At 40.0% G+C, this 22,764-nt stretch overlaps 1 protein-coding gene across 17 annotated transcripts in view; it reads left to right on the top strand.

Annotated features, from left to right (window-relative positions):
• The window catches only part of BBX (BBX high mobility group box domain containing), a 133,267-nt gene that overhangs the window by 82,973 nt on the left and 27,530 nt on the right, over positions 1 to 22,764 (top strand). For all 17 annotated transcript variants that reach the window (XM_035116507.2, XM_060273698.1, XM_060273693.1 and 14 more), the window contains 5 exons: positions 2,772 to 2,970; positions 5,044 to 5,111; positions 9,549 to 9,629; positions 12,604 to 12,684; positions 22,044 to 22,103. In XM_035116507.2, the coding sequence (XP_034972398.1) occupies positions 2,772 to 2,970; positions 5,044 to 5,111; positions 9,549 to 9,629; positions 12,604 to 12,684; positions 22,044 to 22,103 (489 nt within the window). The remainder of the gene's footprint in view (positions 1 to 2,771; positions 2,971 to 5,043; positions 5,112 to 9,548; positions 9,630 to 12,603; positions 12,685 to 22,043; positions 22,104 to 22,764) is intronic.

The following is a 22,764-nucleotide window of genomic DNA, read 5'->3' as shown; positions in this document are numbered from 1 at the left end:
CTTTCCAAATTACTGCTACTGAAACAGACCCAAAGGGTAGATTTATTTTAATTAAGGGTTTTCTTGATGACTAGCTATTTGTTGGTGATATGCTCTGAATTCTAATCAGATTTGTTTTATTAAAAAAGAAAAATACCTTGCAACAACTTGAGACGTTAGAAGAGCATACCTTTTTACCTAAAGCCTATTTTAACTGTTTAATTTATCAGTAATTTGGTAACCTAGACCAGTGTTTCCCAACCTTGTGCCTCCAGATGTTTTGGGACTACAACTCCCATCATCCCTAGCTAGCAAGACCAGTGGTCAGGAATGATGGGAATTGTAGTCCGAAAACAGCTGGAGGCACAAGGTTGGGAAACACTGACCTAGACCACCATAACACCTGATGTGACTCTAAACACTAATGCTCATTGGCTACATTCAAACTGCATATCAACCTAAGCAAGTTGTGCTTCCATTTTCTGGTTAATTGGCTATAGGTTTTGAGAGAAAACAGATAATTGAACTATCTTTGTTGCATTACATTCTTCATTAAATTTTATTTCCATTGATATATAATTTCATGGTATTACTCCAATAAAGTGGAGTTGTGAGCCATCAAACCTCAGAAATACACTTTTCCCAAAAGGTTTCCACAATTTTGGCCACTACTGTACCTACACTGTGAGAGGCAGTATGTCTCTGAATGCTAGTTTCTGTGAATCACAGGTTGAGATTGTGCTGTTGCTTTCAAGCCTTGCTTTTGGGCTTCCCATAGTTGACTGTTGTGAAACAAATGCTCAAACTCCTATAAGGAATGACCTTCCTGCAGAATTTATATAACTCATATTTTTAAAATAATGTTCTGCTGCAAGGAATCTCTCCTAAATTAATCTATAAAGGTAGCAGATAAGATCCAAAATACAGTATGCCTTGATAAATAATAAGTCTTTCACCATGCAACTGAAGTTTGGACCAGGGAAAGCTTCCTGGGGACAGTGTATCATAATTGGTGTGATACAATCAAAAGCCCTCTTTATATTTATTCCGAATCACCAAGTAGTGGATAATGTCTTTAGATATTCTTCTTTATTGATTCAGAATAATGAAAATTGTTTTGATTTGGTTTTTTCAATACTGAAATTAGGGACTTGTTATTTCAATTGGTAGAAAAAAACACCTAATAATAATAATAATAATATAATGGAATCCAGTAGTGATCTAGAAAACTGGAGAGTTGAATTTATAGGACAAAAATGTCTTTTCGGATTTTTAACTTCCCCTTGAACCTTTGTCAGTGGGGAAGAAGAACAACTGCATAACACTCCTGTGAAAAGTGACAATTAGAAACTTCTAACAATAGTGTGTTGAAAACTGCTATGCCTGCGGCGATATGATTCACACAAACCCTTCCTCCCAGGCTTAGTTCTAAAAGCAAGTCTCACATTTCTCTATTGAAAAGGAACAATATAGCCAAGTGTGTTCAGCTCAGTAACATTCATTCCAAGAATGTGTATGAGACGTGCAATTAAGCATATAATTTTTATTCTTTCTGTAGTTTAGCAGTGCAATAGCAGTAATTATGAACAAAAACTTGCTACTGGGTCCTCTTAACAATTTTTTCCTGGTAAAGCATTGATGAAAATACATACAGGAGAGAGAGGTTTTTCTCTTTAATTGCATTTTAAAAATTGTAGTTATAATTTGGCTTTGTTATGAACACTGCTCAGACATAATGCACAGCTTAGAGTGGTGGCCATACAATGTGCCTCTTGGAGCTAGCCCTCAGGTTCAACAATGCTAAAAAAAAAGATCTTGGAGCAAGCCCAAACTTTTCAGATCTGGTCTACACCCAGATTTTTTTTTGAGACCATTTTTTTTAGCATGGGCAAATGATACAAGTATTTATACCTTGTAAGAGTAATTAGGGAAACCTGACAATTTCAAATTCATTAGCTGAATGGTCTGAAATGTAGAACCACACAAAAGCTTAAGTCGTTCTTCTAGCCAAAATATATTGGATAGGGCTCAATGCTTCCAACTCAGACTAGACATACTGTAAATGCAATAGGCTATCTTTATGATCACATAGCACAACATTAAGAAACCTTTATCAGGAACATAAGAAAAGCCTGCTGGATTAGGCCAGTGGCCCACCTAATTCAGCATCCTGTACTCACAGTAGCCAAGAGCTGTGGGAAATTTACAAGCAGGACCTGAGAACAAGAGGAATCTTCCTTCCTCTAAACCACCCCCTTCAATTAAAATTTGTCAGTCTTGGCCATATTTCCTGGTGATATTACCAAGATTTCCTAGTCTTCAAGTTGAGACCAAATTTTTCATTAATTTGTTAAGAAATAAACATTCTTTTTTTTAAAAAAAAATTGTTGGTATAGTGCAGGTGGTTGAGAAAAATAGTTGAGCCATTGATGCTTTGAGAAATGTTTTTATGGAGTAGCTTGGAAATCTGAGATCATCCATAAACTCGTTATTTTATAATACAGGTTTTATAGCTTTTCTGATGACAAACATAAGCAATGAGTGCGACCCTGTGCACATTTATATGGGAGTAAGCCCCATTTGACTTGAATCAAAATAAATATTCAAATTGTTGTATGTTGCATATCCTAAAATCAGTACTTTATAAACCACTTAGAAGGTTGTTGTTTTTTACAATTATGTGGTGTATAAATGTTATGAAATAAATAACTATGAATACTAAGTTGTTACATTTCCCCAAGGTTTTCTACAAAACTGTGCTGGCCCTTGATGCAATTTTTTCCTCTTCATAGTACAAGGATGCATTTATGAAAGCAAACCCTGGCTACAAGTGGTGCCCGCCTACAAATAAACCTGTGAAAACCCAGTCATCCACTGTTACTAACCGGAAAAAGCTGTGGGCTTTCCCATCAGAACCTGCAAAAGATTTGCCAAGTCCGAAAAAGTTAGTGAAGACAGAAGAAATGCCTCAGCTGAATTTCGCAATGGCAGGTTTGTTTGAGATCTCTGTTGACATCAAGCCCCAAGTCTCTGGCCTACAGTACATGACTGAATCAGGCCTAGAAGTCAGAGGTTTCAACAAGATTGTACTGTATTTCATTAGAGTCAATGGGAATATGTTTTTGTTATATTATAATCATGTACAGTGGATCCTCGGTTTTCGAGCGTCTCGGAACCCGAGCAATTCGGAACCCGAACACCAAAAACCCAGAAGTAATTGCTTCCGTTTTTGAATCCACCTCAGAAGCCATTTTTTCCCCCAAGGAATTTGTCAACCACCTATTGATCCTCGGTTTTCGAACGACTCTGAAGTCGAACAGTCTTCCAGAATGGATTACATTCGAAAACCGAGCTTCCACTGTATTATTAAAATGGGTTGATTCCTGCAATCATTTTGTAATAGGATTCTATAGGGTTGTAGATATTCTTGAAGCTGTTACTCTTTTGTAAAACATGCCTTCTATATATTTTAATGAGTTATAAGATACATAGTCAGTGGAGCACCTCATTCCAGTTATGACTGCAACATTTGATCCTGTTACATCCTCTTATGGTACAATGTTCACACACTGTAAAATACACAGTCCCTGTTGTGACTAACCTCCTGGCTATGGGATGGATACAAACTAAATTAGTCCCATGATTTCAGTGGGAACTGACTGTAACTAATTACTCAGTGGGATCCAACCCCATGTATACATGGATAGATTACAGTACCTGTCACATTTTCCTGCGTGATCATAGATGGATCATATTGCTGCAACTCTTCCTACCTAGGGCTCTCTTAAGCTACTTAAATCAGCTTAAGTCAGATATTTTGAGCAAAAAATTATGCATGAGACATTTCTTGTGTCTTTAATAAAGTAATTTCCAAACACTGAAAATATGTTTAACTTCCAATAGCAGCATAAGTAGCAGCACTAGGCACAAATCATGTTTTGCTTCACTGTTAATAGTTCTCTATATCGAATGGCTTTCGGGAGGCCAAAGACTCATGATGAGTCTGACCAAATACAAGTTATAATCCATTTGAAAGTACAGTCCATTGTGATTGGAGGGAAGGTATATTTCTTGTTGTTTCTCCCCTAAGGTGAGTGGCAGGATCTAAATATACAAGTTGCAGGTGATGGTGTGCAAGACTCTGCTTCAGCAGAGGGAGCGAAGAATGAGCAGTGCCTTTTTCAGGCATTCTGTCTCAATTTCATGGGGCTAGAGAGTGGAGCCACGTGCCTACTATCACATTCCCACCAGCCCTTTCCTCCTCCTCCGCATTGGTGGAGACACCTGAGAGGAGCATGCTAATTGTGTGGGGTTCTAAACAGGGAAACCTATAGGAGTTTTCATTGAGTCCCATGGTCAAACTTTCCTTCCCGCCATGGGGTATAGAGACTTGAGTGTGATCCCATGCAATCCCATGGTCTTGCTTCACATAGAAATCATAGAATTGTAGGGTTGGGAGGAACCACTTGGGTCATCTAGTCCAACCCCCTGCAATGCAGGAATTTTTGCCCAATGTGAAGCTCGAACCCACAACAATTAAAAGTTTCATGCTCTACCAATTGGCAGTTGTATGCAGGAGGGTGCCTGAAGTTTCTTGTGTATATTGTCTGCACTTTATTGTAACACTTAAAAGTTACCAGCACTAGACTGAATGACTTTATGAATAGCTTATCATGATACAGTCATACCTCAGTTTAAGTACGCTTCGGTTTGAGTACTTTCAGTTTAAGTACTCCGCGGACCCGTCTGGAACGGATTAATCCACTTTCCATTACTTTCAATGGGAAAGTTTGCTTCAGGTTAAGTACGCTTCAGGTTAAGTACAGACTTCTGGAACCAATTGTGTACTTAAAGCGAGGTACCACTGTATTATCAAGACTTCGTTCCCACTCCATTTTAAAAAAAAGATATATATGGGGGGGGGTTGATTCCTTTTAAGTAGTCTTTGTTAAAGGATGTAATCTTTATAGTTCCTTTCAGTGCTGTAGGCCAGTATGTTTAAGATCTGCTCCTGCTGGCTCCAAAATAAAATATTTTTATTAATATATTTTTATTCTCTGATAGATCCTACACAAATGGGAGGCCTCAGTATGCTGCTGTTAGCAGGAGAACATGCCTTGACTGCACAAGAGGTAAGCAGCTATCTTGCCTGCTTCACCCTTTCATTAATGCATTGCATGTTTGACAGATAGGTATAGTAATGTAAGTTCTGCTGACAACTATTTGATAGGTTTTGTATCTGCAGTCAGTGACACAGTTTTGCCATTCCGTAGCTATAGAACCTAATCATTTGTGCCAGTTGTACAATGTGAAACACTTTGGTGTCAAGTACAGTGGTTCCTCCAGTTGTGGACAGGATCCGTTCCGGAGCTCTGGTCGGAGGTTTCTGCAACCGGAGGTGCCTGTTCTACGTGCGCAGCGCGATAGAGCGCTACTGCACATGCGCGCAGGGCGAAACCCAGAAATATACTTCTGGGTTTGCCGTGTATGTATTCTGAAGGATATGTAACAAGAGGGGCACATAAGCAGAGATACCACTGTATTGCAGAATCAAGTCCTTTATATCCAAAGTTTCTAGTAAAGAGGAACTATAATCAAGAGGACGTATCTTGGGTTAAACTGTTTGTGAATGTAAACAGTTCTGTGAATTTAGAAGTCCCAGCCTTGAGAGCAAAATCCATTTACTTTGTATAGTGTCTGATACATATTTGTCCTTCAGCCATTTAGAATTTGAATACCATAGAGCAGTGATGGCGAACCTTTTAGAGATCAAGTGCCCAAACTGCTACTCAAAACCCACTTATTTATTGCAAAGTGCCTACATGGCAATTTAACCTGTATATCTTATTTTTTTTTCTATGTGTTTCTATGTGTTTCACGTTTCTTCTTTATGACTGCTGTTGTAATAAATAATCCTTCATAAAAGTTATTGCATTACATTCTTCATTAAATTACCAGTCTCTTTCCATTGATATATAATTTTATGGTATAACTCTGGGCTTTTTCCTAAAAAAATGTTTAGGGATACACTCAGTTTTACTCAAGAAAAATCACCACCAGGGAAAAATAAATACAGTTCAAATCGTGGAAAATACAGTGAAATTCATCTACCGTTAAATTCACAAAATGTTTAGAGGTATGCGTCCCCTTGCATCCCCACGGAAAAAAAACACTGGTATTACTCCAAAACAAAGTTCTGTTATGAGCCATCAAACCTTGGAAATACATTTTTTTCCAGAAGGTTTCACAATTTTGGCCACTAGTGTACACTGGAGGGCTGTACTAAGAGCCACCCTCTCCCAATCTTTAATATGAGATAATAATGATTGTCTGCGTGCACACATACAAATATATATAAATAAGTAAACCCAGCCAGATGGGCGGGTATAAATATGTTGTTGTTGTTGTTGTTGTTGTTGTTGTATTTTGCTGTTTCTTTGGGTGCCATTTGATCGCAGCCTCCATGGAATGAATTTCTTTGTTGGCTTCTGCGGGAAAGCCCAGCGAACATGTAAACCCAGCAGCCCCTTCTTATGTGCCGTCTTGATATTCTTACTGACCTGGGAGTTAAGCCCTGCTGAACTCAAGGCAGCTTACTCCCGAGTAGGAAAAACAGACTGACGGGAGGCCCTGATGCAACAAAAATCAATGCCTGCTCAGTCTCTCGCTCGCTTGCCAGGCCCTGGTGCTGCAGGCTTTGGATGGCACACGCTAGCCCCCCCCCCAATCCCCACTGGCATGGAAGCTATGGCCCTGCTGGGGCGATGGCGTGCATGCCCACAGAGAGGGCTCTGAGTGCCCTCTGGCACGCGTACCATAGGTACCACCACTGCCATAGAATATTTAGAATAACGTGATGGAATATTTGGTAGCGTTATTTTAAATGCAAAAAGCATTGAAAAATATAGTTTACATGCTATTAGATCCTACTTTCCTAATCAACACAGGTAACTCAAAGCTTCTTAAAATACTGTTGTAACAAATAAATTTAAATACATTATCTTCACTACTGCTAAGGTGTTGTATTATTATCTCCCATTTTACAAGTGAGGGTTGGGACATTGCCTACACAGCAGCTCACTTGAGCTTAGAATCGGGAGTGTTGGGCTCACAGCTCATGATGTTCACTGTCGTACCACAGCAGCTCAGTTTAAAGTAGCCATCTCCCTGTTTACATTTCACCAGCTTTGCAATACAAAATGTATTAAATCTGGCAGCTTTTAGCACATACATGTTGAATTTCTGTAAGAAGTAGAATGTGATTTTGTAATGGCGGTGGCAAAAGAGTATCATGGTTCAATATAAACACAAGAAAATTTTATAGCGTCTTATGCTTCAATCAATCATTTATTTATCTATTTGTATGCCATGTTTCCAAAGTTAAAGCATGTTCAAGGTGGCTTACAACGTATTTTAGAAACTACAGCACTACAAAGATAACAAAAGTAGTCATAAACAAAACATCAAAAAGTACACAGACTGAACAATTTTCACATAAATCAAAAGATCCAAAATTAGGATATAAAAAGATGACAGCAACAGCCCACATAAACAACAAAACCCCATAAACAATGCCCCAGCCCAAGATTCTATTCGGCAGCTTCAGCCTTTATAGCGGGAGTCAATCAGGCCTTGCCCTCTCAGGCCAGGTGGGGAAAGGCCTACAAGAGAGCAGGTCTTCCAGGGCTCAAAGCCAAGATGGTCTCTTTTAAGCAACTTTTTATAGACTACAGGCCACTTCATGAGATGAAAACTATGTGAATAACTTGCTGGTCTGTGGGGACAGGGGAAAATTTGCAAACCTAAGATTTAACTTGAATCATTTTATGTGTAGCATATATAGCCTGGCCTTCATTTATACAAATACCAGGCTTGGGTACAGAGTATAAACCAAAGAAACCAGAACAGTAAGCCATTCAGAACAAATAAAGACTGCTAAAAACAGCATAATAAACGAATCAATCAACAGCTTAAAATGCCTGGGCAAATAAATAAGTGTTAACGTGGTGCTGGAACAATGACCACTTCAGCCAGGCAGACTTCTGAGTGGAGGGCATTTGTGGCAGCTTATGTAGGTGCTTGTTAAGCCCTTGTTTGCAAGCCTGGTATGTCTACCAGCCATTCTGACAAATGTCTTATGAGAAATCCACTTTCACAGCAACTTCACAGCTCCTTCCCAAAACATTCTGGGCAGACATTTGGCTGGCAAATGAAGCATGCAGTGGTAAAAAAGAGAAAGAAAAAAACCTTTTCCTTTTCTTCAAAGAATAATCAGGCAGACATTAAGGAGGCAGTGTGTGTGAGAGAGTGTTAAAAGCAGACAGAAGGCCATTTTTGCTATCCTTTCTTTGCATTTAATAATACATGGGCAAGAATTAAGTATTATTCTGATACATTGACATTGTATTTCTTAATGCTTAATCTGATTGCATTAATGATCTTCATCTTCTAAAGAGTTGTATTAACAGTTGTTAACTACGCTGAATTTTTAGGAATCTCTTATTGCCTCGTGATGTGAGTGTGAATGCATTATATAGTGTCCCAGCCATGAAAATTAAATGTAGAATCAGTGCTGTTTGCGCACTTGTTAAGTGTCAACTATGCCATTATACTCTTAGAACAGATTGTATTACATTATTTTATAGGGCATTTTTCTGTATTTAACTCATCACAACTAATTTTTCACTTAATGAATGGATGGACAAATGGAAGGTGATCTCGTATGTGCATTTCTTACTTGGTTCCTCCCTTCAGTCTTTAGTGCTTTCCATTTTTCTGCATTCCACACCAGTGGCTGCCTTGTGCTGGCAATGCTGCTAAAAAGGCAAATGGCGACTCATTTGCATATGTACCTGCCTGCATGCAGGGAATCAGCTAATGCCCTTTGATCCATCCTTCCCGTTTTTGATCTCTTTTTTATTTTAAATTCTGCGGCTCTTTCCATGCTCCTTATTTTACATGTATTTCTCCATCCCTTCTCTTTTCTAAAACTGGCTTCTGTCTCCCTAAAGCATCCTGTTTAAATTTCTTTTGGCTTAGAGTGCTTTTGTAGACTTTCTCCTTCTTAACTTTTCAGTTCTTTCTTTCTCTTTGCTCCTTCTTTTCCCGTTATGTACTTCTAATCAAACCCAAAACCTGACTATTACTTTTCATTGTTGCTTTTATCTGTTGTTATTCTACAGCTATGGAATGCACTGGCTGCATGGAATGTGCTCCCTATCGATATTCAAGCAGCTCTGCCAATTTTGGTTCTTAAACAGCTTCTAAAGAGCAATCTGTGCTCTGAGGCTTTTCCTTGCTCATTAATCCTTCCAGGTTTCCCTTCCTCTTGTGACCATTTCCACCCCCTCCACTTTTTTTGTCTGATACATTGTAAGCCTCCAGGCAGGGTTTGTCATTACTTTTATCTCTTCTATGCCATTTTGATTTGAAAGTGCTTTAGAAATAATAATATATGCGCACACCACTTAGCAGTAAAAGCCTGCAACTCACAGGCAGGCCCCTTTCTAATTGACACACGAAGCAGAATGTAGTCCCTAAAGTTTTCCACCCAATAATCTTTGTTTCAGATTTCTTCAAGTACATGCCATTCTGATGCATCCAATTCTACTGAAGGATGTCTAAAGTCGCCGTTGTTTCAATTTGCTGAGGTGAGCTTTTTCTAATTTCTGGGGTTTTTGTTATTTTTAAAATAATAAAAAAAAACGAACACTAAAGGCTTTCAGATAAGCTCCAAAAATGCTTTAGTTAATTTATCATCCATTTGAGCAGTGGCCACATACATATTTACCTGAGGATTATGGGTGACATCCGCATCTTTAATGGCACTTAAATATAGTTAATTAATTAAATGCTTTATATGATGCATTCCATTAGGTAGGCATTCTTGAGCAGAAGAAAGAATTTCTTTCATATATTTAGTAGAAAGCATCCTGAAGCCAAAAATGTGCCAGCTAAGGACATATTTATTTAATTAGCAGCTATAATGGCATCAGATCTCGATGAGCTTCATCAGGTGACTGTTCAGGTTAAAGTGTGGAAACACTCTCTCAGTACTAAGTCAAGGTCAGGACCATCCATTAGCATATAAGATAGATAGATCATGTCCTCATATGTTGTCAAATCCTAATCATCTTTCAGTATAACCAAGGGCCCAAGTCACAAATCCATATTTTGAACATGTAAGCAGCCTTTAGCATCTCCAGATACATGCTCATTGGTGAAGGTAGTGTATGAACCAGGCATTCGGTTCTCATTCTTACAGAGCCACTCCTGTTCAGGGAGGGGAGGGGTTGCGTGCAGGCCTCGGTCTTTCCCGCCCACAGTGGGGCCCGTGTCGACACCCCCCGCGTCACTGGGGAGTCCCGGCACGCATCACGACTGCAGGGGGTGCATGGCTAGCCGCATTTTAGCGGCTGCGTGGCTGGGAGCTCCTCCTCCTGCTCCAGGCTTCCACAGATCTCCCAGCCTCTCTTCTTGCGTTTATCACCTTGACCTTGCTATGGGCCCCTGTTGAAGGGGCCTGGTAGGAATTTTCCCACTTGGCAGATTGGCACCAGCCACTTGGTTATTGCCTGTTGTTTGTTGCTTAGTCGTCTTAGTCATGTTCGGGTCTCCGTGACCCCTTGAACCAGAGCATGCTTTGGAAACTCTCACTTCCTTCTCAGAGCTTCTCCTTTTTTATGTCCATGGAGTTTTCATGCAAAATACTGGAGTGGGTTGTAGCAAATTGTCACAACTTTATAAGGTTTGGCAGTTAGGCATTGGAAAAGCTTGTTTTATGGGAGGGGAGATTGTGGCCATCACCTACCCCTTCCCTTTAAGGGTATTCCGTTAAAGGAATCCAGGGGTCATGGTTCCTTTCCGACGCCTGGGTGGAGGCTAGGGCTAGGGCCACAGCATTTCTGGTGGTCCTGGGGGAGCACCGAGTTGATGTACATCAACAGGGCTCCCCCTACAGGTGGTTAACCCTTGTAAGACTTCCTGCATGGCGGGCAGGAGTCAGATATAGTTGGTTCGGGTCCAATGCCTAAAGCCAATACCACTCACATTCTGTAACCAATAAAAGTTGTGGTGTTTTTTCAGCCCATTAACCTAAAATACTTGTGTCCACATGTTTTTATTCACCAAGGGAAGGGGTGCGGAGCCTTGACATGCAACAGTACCTTATCCAGCTGCTATGATTAAAGAACTTGCTATAGAGTAAATTATTTCCTATATATTAGACACAACCCAATGGACATTAGTTATGACTAAATCCCACTGAAATAAATAGAACTTGAATTTGTTGCACCAAAAAACCCCACTCCTTTGTTTTTGATGTCTTTAGTTGTGGATAAATTTTCCAGATGCTGCTCATTGCATCAGCCTATGAAAGTGGGTTCCTGGTCAAGGGATGTGTGAACTGACCCCCAAGTTGCTGGTGGAGCGTCATTAAAATGTTTAACCCAAGCACAATTAAATAAATTAAGGCTGCAATCTGAAACACACTTACTAAGGATTAAGCACAATTGAATATACTACCACCATGGGTGGCAACACAAGAGGAAGTGCACAGGAGACCTTTCTCTGTGGAGCCAATGTGAGCACCACTCAGTGATGTAGCAAGCAATGTGGTATTCACAATTATGTAGCTTTTTCTCAGAGAAGCTCAGTAAGAGATTGAGATGCAACCGAAGAAGAGAATACAAACATCAAAGTATAGAGGGCACCCATTTTTTTTTACTACCAAATTTTATTTTAATTAGATGCCATTGTTTCTAATAGATTTTTTTCTCATCTGATATCAGAAAACCAAGAATGTGTGGATAGTTGGCACAATCCAGCTGAGATTAAGCACTTTTAAAACACCAATTATTTTCAGTGGGTGAGTTAAGTATGCAATTTTAAGCCCCGTTGATTTCAATTTGAATGTTAAGCATGTGTTTAAATCTTACCTGTTGAAATCAATGGAATGTAAAAGTGTTTCACTTTGACTGGATCGTGCTCATTATTGTCCTGAAAACAATCCAGAATATCATAGTATTCCAAATGGCATTTATGACCAGATAGTTAAGATCGCTGTTAACGGGTTTCCAACTAGCACACTTGAACATCTCAGTGGTGAAAATGAAGCCAGAATCATAAGGCTCTCATTTAAAACTTCCTTGTAAATAGGTTTCTTTGAAATCAGTGGGGTTTATCTCCAACTAAGTGAGTTGAAAATAATATTGCTTATTTTAGTCTGGAAATTCTGTTTTTTTTTTGTACAGTTCTTTCAGCATGGTACTGATCATTTTGGTGCTTTGTGTGCAATTAGTGTGTCAGGTGAAATGCTTCATTTGCGTCTCTCAATGCAAGGAATCAAAGCCTTTGGCTTAGCTCCAAGCTATGTGATACTTTATTTAATATTACCATTATGACTTTTCATTGTTTTATTTTGTTGCTCTGATTATGGCAGAGGTTTCCCTATGAAATGATGCTTGTATTTTTCATAGTTTGTCATTTACAATCCAATAGAAAACTTATTCATACCACTTTGTGTCCTGAAGAGCCACAAGTTTTGCCATTTCTACACAACATGAAAATCAGATTTGGCTTAAACACGATGTTCTAACGGCTTTTTTAATGTGTCCCCCCTCCCAGATTTCTTCAAGTCCATCACAACCAGACGCCCCTGCAGATTCAAAAGAAAGTGATGAATCAGCACAATTCCAGTTTTCAGAGGTATGACAATTCTGACTTTAAATAATAATAAAAGAAATACAGTGTGATAAAGCAAGATGGCTTCAAATGTTGCAGTCCACAACTGAAGCATATAACAAATAGTTTCTCCAGCAGGTTTAATTTTTATAATGTGCTAGATGCAATTGATATGTGGAAGTAGATAGCAATGCCTCCTTCAAGGAAGTAGGACCTTCTTGGAACAATAAGAATGAGCCCAACAAGGGGCTGTGTTCGCACACTATGGTAAACCATAGTTACTGGTATACTGTGAACTCTTAAGTTGGCTCCTACTTTGCTCCTCCAATAGCTTTGGTGGGTACAACAAACCATGCGCCCTGGTTTAGCGTTACATCTGAACTAGGGATTGTGGTTTGTTTTACTCAACAAACAAACAAACAAACCACAATCAGGAAGCCAATGTTTGTTTTTGGATCATGGTTTGTTGATCTGACCTGTTTTTAGGAGAGGAGAGGTTTTCCACCTTAGTAGGACTTCTCATGACTCTGCTCTAGAGCTTCTTTCAATGCTAAGGCTCAGCTGGGAAAGAAATAAGGTAGTAGTAATAAAAAGAGTGTACACAGTGTGCTTTCCCTATTATCACTGAATAACTTAAACTAGTAGTTATGTTTTGGAAGGAGGAGCACACTTGTCAGAAACTATGAATTCAGATAGACATGAGCCCTAGCACCTTTCAATTAAGAAGATCCTTAATGTAAAGGAGGTGGTGGGAAAGATCAAAACACTTCAGTAAAATACAAGATTCTTCTTCTCACATGTGCCTTCAAGTCTCTATCCTACCTTCAAAATGCTGCCTGTGTTCTAACCCCCCCCCCAAAAAAACCCCACGCCTTCACACCAATCTGTTTATTGGGATAAACAGGTCTAAATCAGTATAAGGGAACTGCTATGATTGTGGGGAAAGGCATCATACTGATATTATTCACATCCCTTTTCTTAATTGCAACAATTAGTATTTCTAAAGTCCTTACGTTTCTTGACCAAAGGATCAGTGGTTTTGCTTGGTTGTGAAGGGGGATGTTCTATGGCAGTGATGGGGAGCCTCCTGCCCATGATCCCAATTAGATCCTACATGTCATGTTCTGGTGCGATGCTGGATTTCATGGAGAAGGAGGCAAAGCATGACAAGCCAATGCCCCTTTGTGACTAACTAGATCATGGGTAGGCAAACTAAGGCCCACGGACTGGATCAGGCCCAATTGCCTTCTGGATCTGGCCCACGGATTGTCCGGGAATCACCACGTAGATCACCAACGCACGTGCATTCTTTCCCTCACCTGGCGGTGCCGGCGGCACCTCCTCCCTCCCTCCTCCTGGATTCTCCCTGCCCTGCCTAGAGGAAGGGGGCTGGGCTTTGTTGGTGCCAGCAGCAGCGCTCGAGTGGCGCCATTTTAAGCAGCCCCTCTCCGGAGCTCTTTCATGCACCACTCATTATCCATCCGCCACTGCCAGTCCCTGCTGCTCGCAAGACACAGGTAAGCAGCCACCGGGGCTCGTGGTGCTCTTGCATCATTTTTTCCCTTTCAAAATATAGTCTGGCCCCCCACAAGGTCTGAGGGACAGTGGACAGGCTCCTGCTGAAAAAGTTTGCTGAGAACTAGATTCTTAAAGCCCCTGATCTGGAGACAGGCACTCCTTTGTTCCCTAGCCTACTGCCTTACGTGCTTCCTGCACTGCTTGAGGTCTGGGGGCGGGGCATTTTGTTACTCCACCTCAATGGAAGGTTCCTGTGAAGGCTCCATCTCTGACCCTGTTGATACAGGAGGTTCTTCCTGGTGCTCATGTTCTCAGGCTCAGTTGTTTCCTGATCTCTATCAGCAGACTCGGAGCACTGCACCTGGTCTGGCTCCTTAGCTGGCAAGTGTTCAGCCTCTGACGCAGGAGTCTTGATTGCTGCCAGCCTCTGGGGTCATGACACTAAAGGCCTCCAGATTTGGCCCATGAAGCTGTTTGGGGCAAACTATGCAACCTTTCCCATAGTTCAGTCTGCAACTGCAGAGTGACGATTTTTCATTGACGAGCAGCTTTGGAAACACCTAAGATATGACATCAAGCAATTGATAGGGGAGCAGCCCTGGCCACCTGTCAAAATGGCCATGGAGATTTGGCCATAGAAGTGGCTCCCCATCCCTGTTCTTTGGGTTGGGAAGGAGTCTTCCTTGTAGGGTGTCCATCCTTTGCACAGACTTGAGCTTCTGTACAGTACAGCCTTGTCTCATTAGCCAAGCCTACATCATAGTTAAACCAAAGGAACAGTATACTGAGATCGCTGCCTGTGATTTTCACCCCCCTTAGCTTGACTGTATAATGTGGCTATTCAAGGCACAAAAATAAAATATCTTAAGTTTAAATAAAAAATCAGTTCTGGGATGAATGTGCTTCTGAATAGCAATATCCCAGGAAATGATAAAGTAACCTCTCATAGCCTCAGATGTCTGTCAATGCCTATGAATTCTGCTAGAGAGCACTTCTCTCGTCATCGCTGGGAACTGCTGCAGCAGAGGCAGCGAAGGAAGCTTCAGCTGTACGCACATTTCTCTTCTTCGTGTTACAATCATGAATTTAGTAGGCTGCAAAGATATGTAGCACACAGTTTGGTGGCTTACTATGAAGCTTGGTGCCAGTGCAGTATTGCAAGTCCTGGTGTCAGGTGTTTGTAACTCACACAAGGTGTGGCACTAGAGCAGCACTGCCACAAACAGTTCTGCTGACACCTACAGCAAACTGTGCTCAGGGTTCCCACCTCTCATTTGAGGCCCCTGCTTAACATTCAAGCATTACCGCTCTCTATTAATCACAGAGCACAAGATGGGGTTTTTTCCAATATTGCCACTTCTTCTTTGTGCTTTGTTCCCATGATGCTGCAGAAACATGTATATATAAGTGCTCGAGAAGGGGAATGAGGAACAGGATCATAGAATTGTAGAGTTGGAAGGGACCCTGAGGGTCCTCTAGTCCAAACCCATGCAATGCAGGATGACATTGTTACTTATTGCAGACGGCTTTGCTTAACATTTTAACTAGGGCCAAGGGCAGTAGTGCAGCAAGCACAATATCCCAGACCCACATTTGCCTGGGTAATGCAATTGTGGCCAAAGGAGGCAGCACTTCTGGGTAAGAATCAGAATAGATGGGTGCTTAGCCCTCTCTATGGCTGTGTTCACATCTCATGTTAAACCATGGTTAATGTTTAACTCTGGTTTACTATGAACAAGCAACATGCTGGTGCATGTTACTCAAAAGTCCTTGCTCCACTCCTCCACCACTCCTGGCTATGTTGGGAGCATGACTATGGGGATATTTCTCACAAACACACCACAAAAATCAAACCTTTCCCAAACACCTTTTATTTTAATCATAAAATTATATGTAATAAAATAGCTTTTAAAATATTTTAAAGCATATTGGTAGCCACACTAAAATAAAGTCATTCCCCATTTTAATTATAAATAAAAACAAAGCTAGAAGGATAACATATATCCAAACAGTCAATACTTTGTGAATCCATGATGACAATTAGGTGGGGGAAAAAACTGTTTTCTTTTACAGTAATCAATACACTTTTGCCACAACTTATATTGTCTCGGTTCTCATTCTTAATATCTTAAAAAATGTATTCTTAGGCATAGTTGCATACTCCCATATTTTGTCTCTCCATTCTTTAATCGTTGGTTTTTTATGTGATTTCCAGTATTTGCATAGACAGTTCTAGCCACAACTAATAGATAAGAAACAAGTTCCCTACATTCTGAGATAACTTACTATTTACATAATTTAAAAGAAAATGGGCAAAATGAAACATTGTATCTTAAAATATTTACCACTTGGGTTTTAAAATCATTTCCCATTTTTTAAAGGGGGAAAAAATCTCTACCACATATGGGGGGGTCTTTCTTTTTATTCTTCCAACATAAATATAATTTTGTATTCATGTTATTTATCTTTTATGGCTTAATTTACGATCTACTCATTATTTTACAATTATCTCTTAATTCCTGCACCTAAAGAGAACTTAAAAGCTACTTTCAAAAGATTTTCACATATATCCATCCGGATCCCCCCCAGTATTTTGTGCCCATTTCACAATATACTATTTTAAGTTGTCCCTGTTCTGTGTCATGTTTAACCAAAAGTTTATAAATCTTTGCTAATCTATGTTCTTTAATCTTCACAACTTTCTTTTCCAAACTCTGTATGTTCTCTCCTCAACCCAGTTTTCCTTTGATATTCTTGCACTAATGATCTTACCTGACAATATTCAAACCAATTAGGGGTTTTTGCCCTGCATTTTTCTTCTAACCTCTGAATATGAAACCATCCACCCTGCTTTTCTAAAATCATTAATCCTGAATAAATTATTGTTCTTCCATGCATGAAATCCCACCTCTACATTTCCTTTTATCTATTAATTTTTCTAAAGGAGACTTGGACATAACAAATATTTAATAAATCAAATAACAAAAAAAATTTAATAGTCTTCGGTCCAAATTTTTTATCTCCCCCAAATAAATTATGTAATAAAGTTCCCCAAACCTTTCTGAAATAACTGAATATGGTTCTTTAATCCAATCTACTAATGAGCTGAAAACAAACCTTGGCCTCAACTCATGGTTTGATTAGAAAGAAGGAAACAAACCACAAACCCAGAGTTTTATTGAGTTACTTATTTTTAATTGTTTATTTAGACCATTTTCATACCACTTAATGTATAAAAATATAAGCTGTGTACAGAAAACTAAAGCAACAACAAAAGGCAGGTAAGTAATCTTACAAAAAAGCAGACTGTTTCATATGCGAAAGTTGCATAATACAAACCGCTAATAAACCTAAACCAATATCAGTTCATTCTCCTTCCGAAACACCTCACCTTTCAGCCTCCTGCATTTTCCCCATCACTCCATCATCTACCCAGTCTCCCAGCCATGGCGCAAAAAAACACAGCTTACTCACTGGATGTCATAGAGAAGAGGATATCTGGAACCTGCTGAGGTTACCTTAATCTCTCACTCCAGACTTGCTTTTACAGGCAGGCACAAAGCTTCCTGAGGCTGCCCACAGCTTTGCCCATTCAACAAATTCCACACCCAGTCCCAACCTATACTGTAGCAGGTTTGGTGAAGGATGGGCAATGGAGCACTCCTCCACTCAACAGCTCTTTTTCTGGCCTCTGCACACTTCTCCAGCTGCTTTCTTTGAGTGCCACAACAAGCAAAGGCGTGTGGTTTGTTGCTCCCAGTATGGCCAGGAATGGTGAAGGAGTGAGGCTATAACTTTTGAGCACCCTGCATTAGTGCACTGCTTCATGTTGCACTGTTAAACATTAAGTATGGTTGACTATGATGTGCAAATCAGTGCCAGGGGTCCCCTGCCATTGCTCTCTCGGGTGTTGCTTTCCCTTTTTTCCCAATTTTTTTTTTTTGGGGGGGGGCGATGGCAACATCAGTGAGTGCATGAAAGATGAAGCATCTTCAACAGTCTGTTGATTCTCTCCTGCAAGCTTGCCTCTCTTTGCCCTCCTCTGCATTAATCTTACAAGGCCTATGTTGCTTTATAACACATTGCTGTGCTCTAAGGTACCAGCTGCCTTGAACCAGTTTTAGAAGTTGGTGTAGCAGCAGCTGCTCTTTGCAGACGCCCAAAGGATTAATTTTTTTTAAAAAAGTCCATAATTTCCAGATATATACATTTCACTGATTTTACAATCATTTTGACATTTTAAAACTTGACTTCCTTTCCCCTCTTTCTGCAGTTCCTTAAATTTATTTTCAATATCTTCTGCATATCCAAAATAACTTAACTCATTTATTTATCTTCTTTGAATATATACTCTTATGTAGCTGCAGGTTATTACAATAATCATGTCAGTGTTTTTATCTGTTTACAATTTATCCGTAAATATTCAACAAACCTCAAAGGATTAAAATTAAGACGATAGACAGAAAACTTTCTGTTTGTCTCATTATCTAATTGAAAAGTACACTTAATTCACCTCTTGAAAATGTGGAGTTACAAATTGCACTCTCAAAATTGCTTTATAGCCTAAAGCAAAGTTCTCATATCTCCCGTTGTTGTTGTTGTTTCAATTTGAATTTATATACCACCCTAAAGGTAGAGGTCTCAGAGCGGTTCATGGAATCACTGTAGTGATTCTCCCTAGAAAAAAGTTCTTTTTGAGCCTCCTCAATATTTTTTTGTTTAGGTAAAGGATGTCTCAATTGCCCAGCATTAAAATAGAAAATCATGGTGATTACAAAAAACCCGAAATAAATGCAAAATACAAAGTTAATACAATAAAATTACATTGAATCCAACTGCAAAACTATCAGGAACAATATCCAACAATGTTGATCAGAAAAGTGCTGGTTGAATAAGCAAAATCCTGAGGAGGACCTAAAAAACAAATTAACAGAATGAAGATAAGCAGTCCAGCTGCTGGTCTATAATTGTGTCTGAAGACAGGGCAGAGTAAGAGGGAAGGTGCCAGCTGGGGCAGCCATCTTGCTCTTCTACTGAAGTCGCCATGCTGGCAGAAAATAATTGTTCTCTGCTATCATTGCCACAGGATAGGCTCAGTAATGAGCTTTTACATATGTTTGGTCAGACTTGGGGTGAGTTTTCTACTGCTTGGATTCTAGCTGTCTTCCTTTTTTTCCAGTGTCCTTTGGTCTCCAGTATACCAGGGAGTTGACTAGACTTTGCAGGAAGGGAGAGCACTTTGAGAGGATTCCTGTCACTAATCATAATAATTTTATTATTTATACCCCACCCATCTGGCTGGGTTTCCCCTGCCACTCTGGGCGGTTCCCAAAAGAATATTAAAAACACGATAAAACATCACACATTAAAAACTTCCCTAAACAGGGCTGCCTTCTAAAAGTCAGATAGCTGTTTATTTCCTTGATGGGAAGGCGTTCCACAGGGCAGGCGCCACTACTGAGAAGGTCCTTTGCCTGGTTCCCTGTAACCTCACTTCTTACAGTGAGGGAACCCACAGAAGGCCCTTGGAGCTGGACCTCAGTGTCAATAATAATAGGACAAGCTTTCTTTCAAGGGAGCATGTCTTGACAGATCAAAAAAGTGAGAAACATCACTTCTTGCAGTGAGGGAACCACCAGAAGGCCCTCAGAGCTGAACCTCAGTGTCAATAATAATCGGACAAGGTTTCTTTCAAGGGAGCATGTCTTGACAGATCAAAAAAGTGAGAAACATCACTTCTTGCAGTGAGGGAACCACCAGAAGGCCCTCAGAGCTGAACCTCAGTGTCAATAATAATCGGACAAGGTTTCTTTCAAGGGAGCATGTCTTGACGGATCAAAAAAGTGAGAAACATCACTTCTTGCAGTGAGGGAACCACCAGAAGGCCCTCAGAGCTGAACCTCAGTGTCAATAATAATCGGACAAGGTTTCTTTCAAGGGAGCATGTCTTGACAGATCAAAAAAGTGAGAAACATCACTTCTTGCAGTGAGGGAACCACCAGAAGGCCCTCAGAGCTGAACCTCAGTGTCAATAATAATCGGACAAGGTTTCTTTCAAGGAAGCTTGTCTGACGGATCAAAAAAGTCCCTATAAGCTTTCAATGACAACACATACCATAGTGAAAACCTCTAGCCTAGAGCAGGGTTTCCCAAACTGGTCTATGGGCTTCATCCAGGTGGCACATGGAGAGTCTGTGGATTTGTGGTTGAAAATTGGCACATCCGTCACATTAAATGCTCATATTTATTTTTAATTGTAATTCCATCAGCTCCTCCAACTTATTCCATTGTATTCTATTGCATTGCAACCCAAACTTTGTGGAATTCTAACTGAAAAACAATTAAATACAACACACAAGAAAAGAAACAAATATGCTATCAAAAAATAATGCATCATCTAGCACAGTACATTACAATTGCTATAACAGACAGGAAAAAACCCATTGCTATAACAGACAGAGGGTCTACCAAGACCCTCAGCAATTTTCAACTGGGCCATGGCAAAAATGTTTAGGAACCGTGGCCTAGAGTATTCACCATTTTAAAGCACACATATCTTAATCAGTGAGAGAATGTAGAACAGCAAGTCTATCTACACTGAGTTTTCATAGAAGTCTGGAAGCATGAAAAGCTAGGAAACAATAAGCTGTGTATTTGTTGCTGAAAATTAGAGGGTTATCATATATTTTACAATATAAGCTCTTGTAATGTTGACTTTAGAGGCCATTCTCTGCTATAAAGCAGTCCAGAGCCATATGGAAATGTAAGAGAATCCTTTTTGTGCCAACTGAATTATCTTTGGAGGTAGAACTACAATCATTTCCCTCAGATTAGAGTGTTTGAAGAGAGCTCTGAGGACACTTCATTGATGGAAAAGATCTTGAACTTGTTCAGCAGAGTTATTTCCCCGGGTCAGCCCAAGCAGTACTTTGCAGAGTGACTCACATCTTTCTTTGCGAGAGAAGAGGCTGTGGTTTTCATCCTGAACATGGCAGGGTACTTGCTTTTAGATTATTCAAGAGAGGAGCACACAAAATCCTTATTTCAGCTACTGGATCCCATGTGTCTTTTATTAGCACAAAGCTATCATTCCCTCTGGACATCTTTGGCACATTTTGTATGCCAAAATTACCCTTTCCCCCTTCTCCCCCCCCCCACTTTCAAATTTCCCACTGTGAAAAGTATTGCTGTACTTTGCACGCGGAAAGCAATCTGTTGCAGTAAAAATTGTACAGTGGCTGTAAACATGCAAAAAAAATCCAGCAGCACAACAGTCTTATGTTGCCCTGGGACCCAGGATGCCTGAGGATTCTTGGCAGCCGTCCCAGACAGCGTTTTTGTTCAGCCTGGGTGTTCTTCAATATGTTTCCTTTCTCTTTATCCCTTTCACCGTAGGAGAGAATAATGTTGAGTCTTTGTGAAAGGAATGATACCATCAAGTGCATGTGTCATTCATAATGGACAACCTTTAGCCCAGGAATAAAAGTCCCCTGTCAGTCATGCATACTCCATTATACAGTATGACACTCTTCACTGTCGTCTCCATATGTTTACCACCCCTTTGCTTACCCAGTGGCTGTGTTGTTTTCCAGTGAAAACAAATGATGTGGCTAATAGGAAAGGTGTCCTTTCATCTCGCGCTCAGCCATGAGACTAGTTAAAATAGCAGAATGATGTGTCGAGATGCCTTTGTATCCTGTGGAATCTCAGAATCCACAGCAACAACGCTATAGCTTATTGTGTTGATACTGACAAACTAAAATGTCACAAAGGGCAGCTGTCTACTTGCCTGTCTGCCTCACCCATTGTTGAAAGAGACTTTCTCCGCATTTTGTTTTTAAAAAATCATATCCCTTTCTCCACAGTTGGCGAGTCCTGAACCTATAAAGCACTGTAGGAAGTCAGCACTCTTCCAGTTCGCTGAGGTAAGGCACCTTTTTTATGTGTGTAAAAAGAAAAGAAAAAGTATATCTTTATTAATAGTATTTTGAATTTAATATGGACTGCTGAAGGTTGACACCAGAAGTGTTTTATAGCAAAAGGTGTTGGAAGAAGGAGCTGTGTAGATAAGCATGGGATTTCTGCAAAGATGTATTTCTTATAGCTTTTTTGTTTTCATATACAAATGAAATTACAGGTGCAATTCAAAAAGAATTAAATGTGCTTGAGATGTGCTTTCCCATATGACAGATAAAGCTAGGTCTCCACATTTTCACAGCTTGTCAGTCTCATATTTTCTGTAATGTTTGAAAGGGGATAGCTGTACAGAAACTGCCACCCGAGCATTTCCTGCTTCTTGCTACACTTACATCTCCCCTTGAATGGGACAGAAAAGATTTGATTGACATTTTGTTGTAATTTAGGGAGCTGGTTTTTCTGCAACATGTGAAATGGCTTTGTGGCCCATAGGTTCCAGCAAAACTTATAATTTTCTGTAGCCTGACATTCAGTTTCCTAGAAACCAGACAGGGAAAAGAGCATTGCTACTCTGAAGTTGCTACTTTAATGTGGCAGGCAGTCTGGAAAGTTTGTTTCCCATGTTGAAGTTGACTGCAATATTTGTTCACCTTATAGTAAATGAACCAT

This window comes from Zootoca vivipara, chromosome 4 (genome assembly GCF_963506605.1).
Source record: "Zootoca vivipara chromosome 4, rZooViv1.1, whole genome shotgun sequence".
In the NCBI taxonomy this organism is placed as follows: domain Eukaryota; kingdom Metazoa; phylum Chordata; class Lepidosauria; order Squamata; family Lacertidae; genus Zootoca; species Zootoca vivipara.
This window is presented reverse-complemented; position numbering and strand designations above follow the sequence as displayed.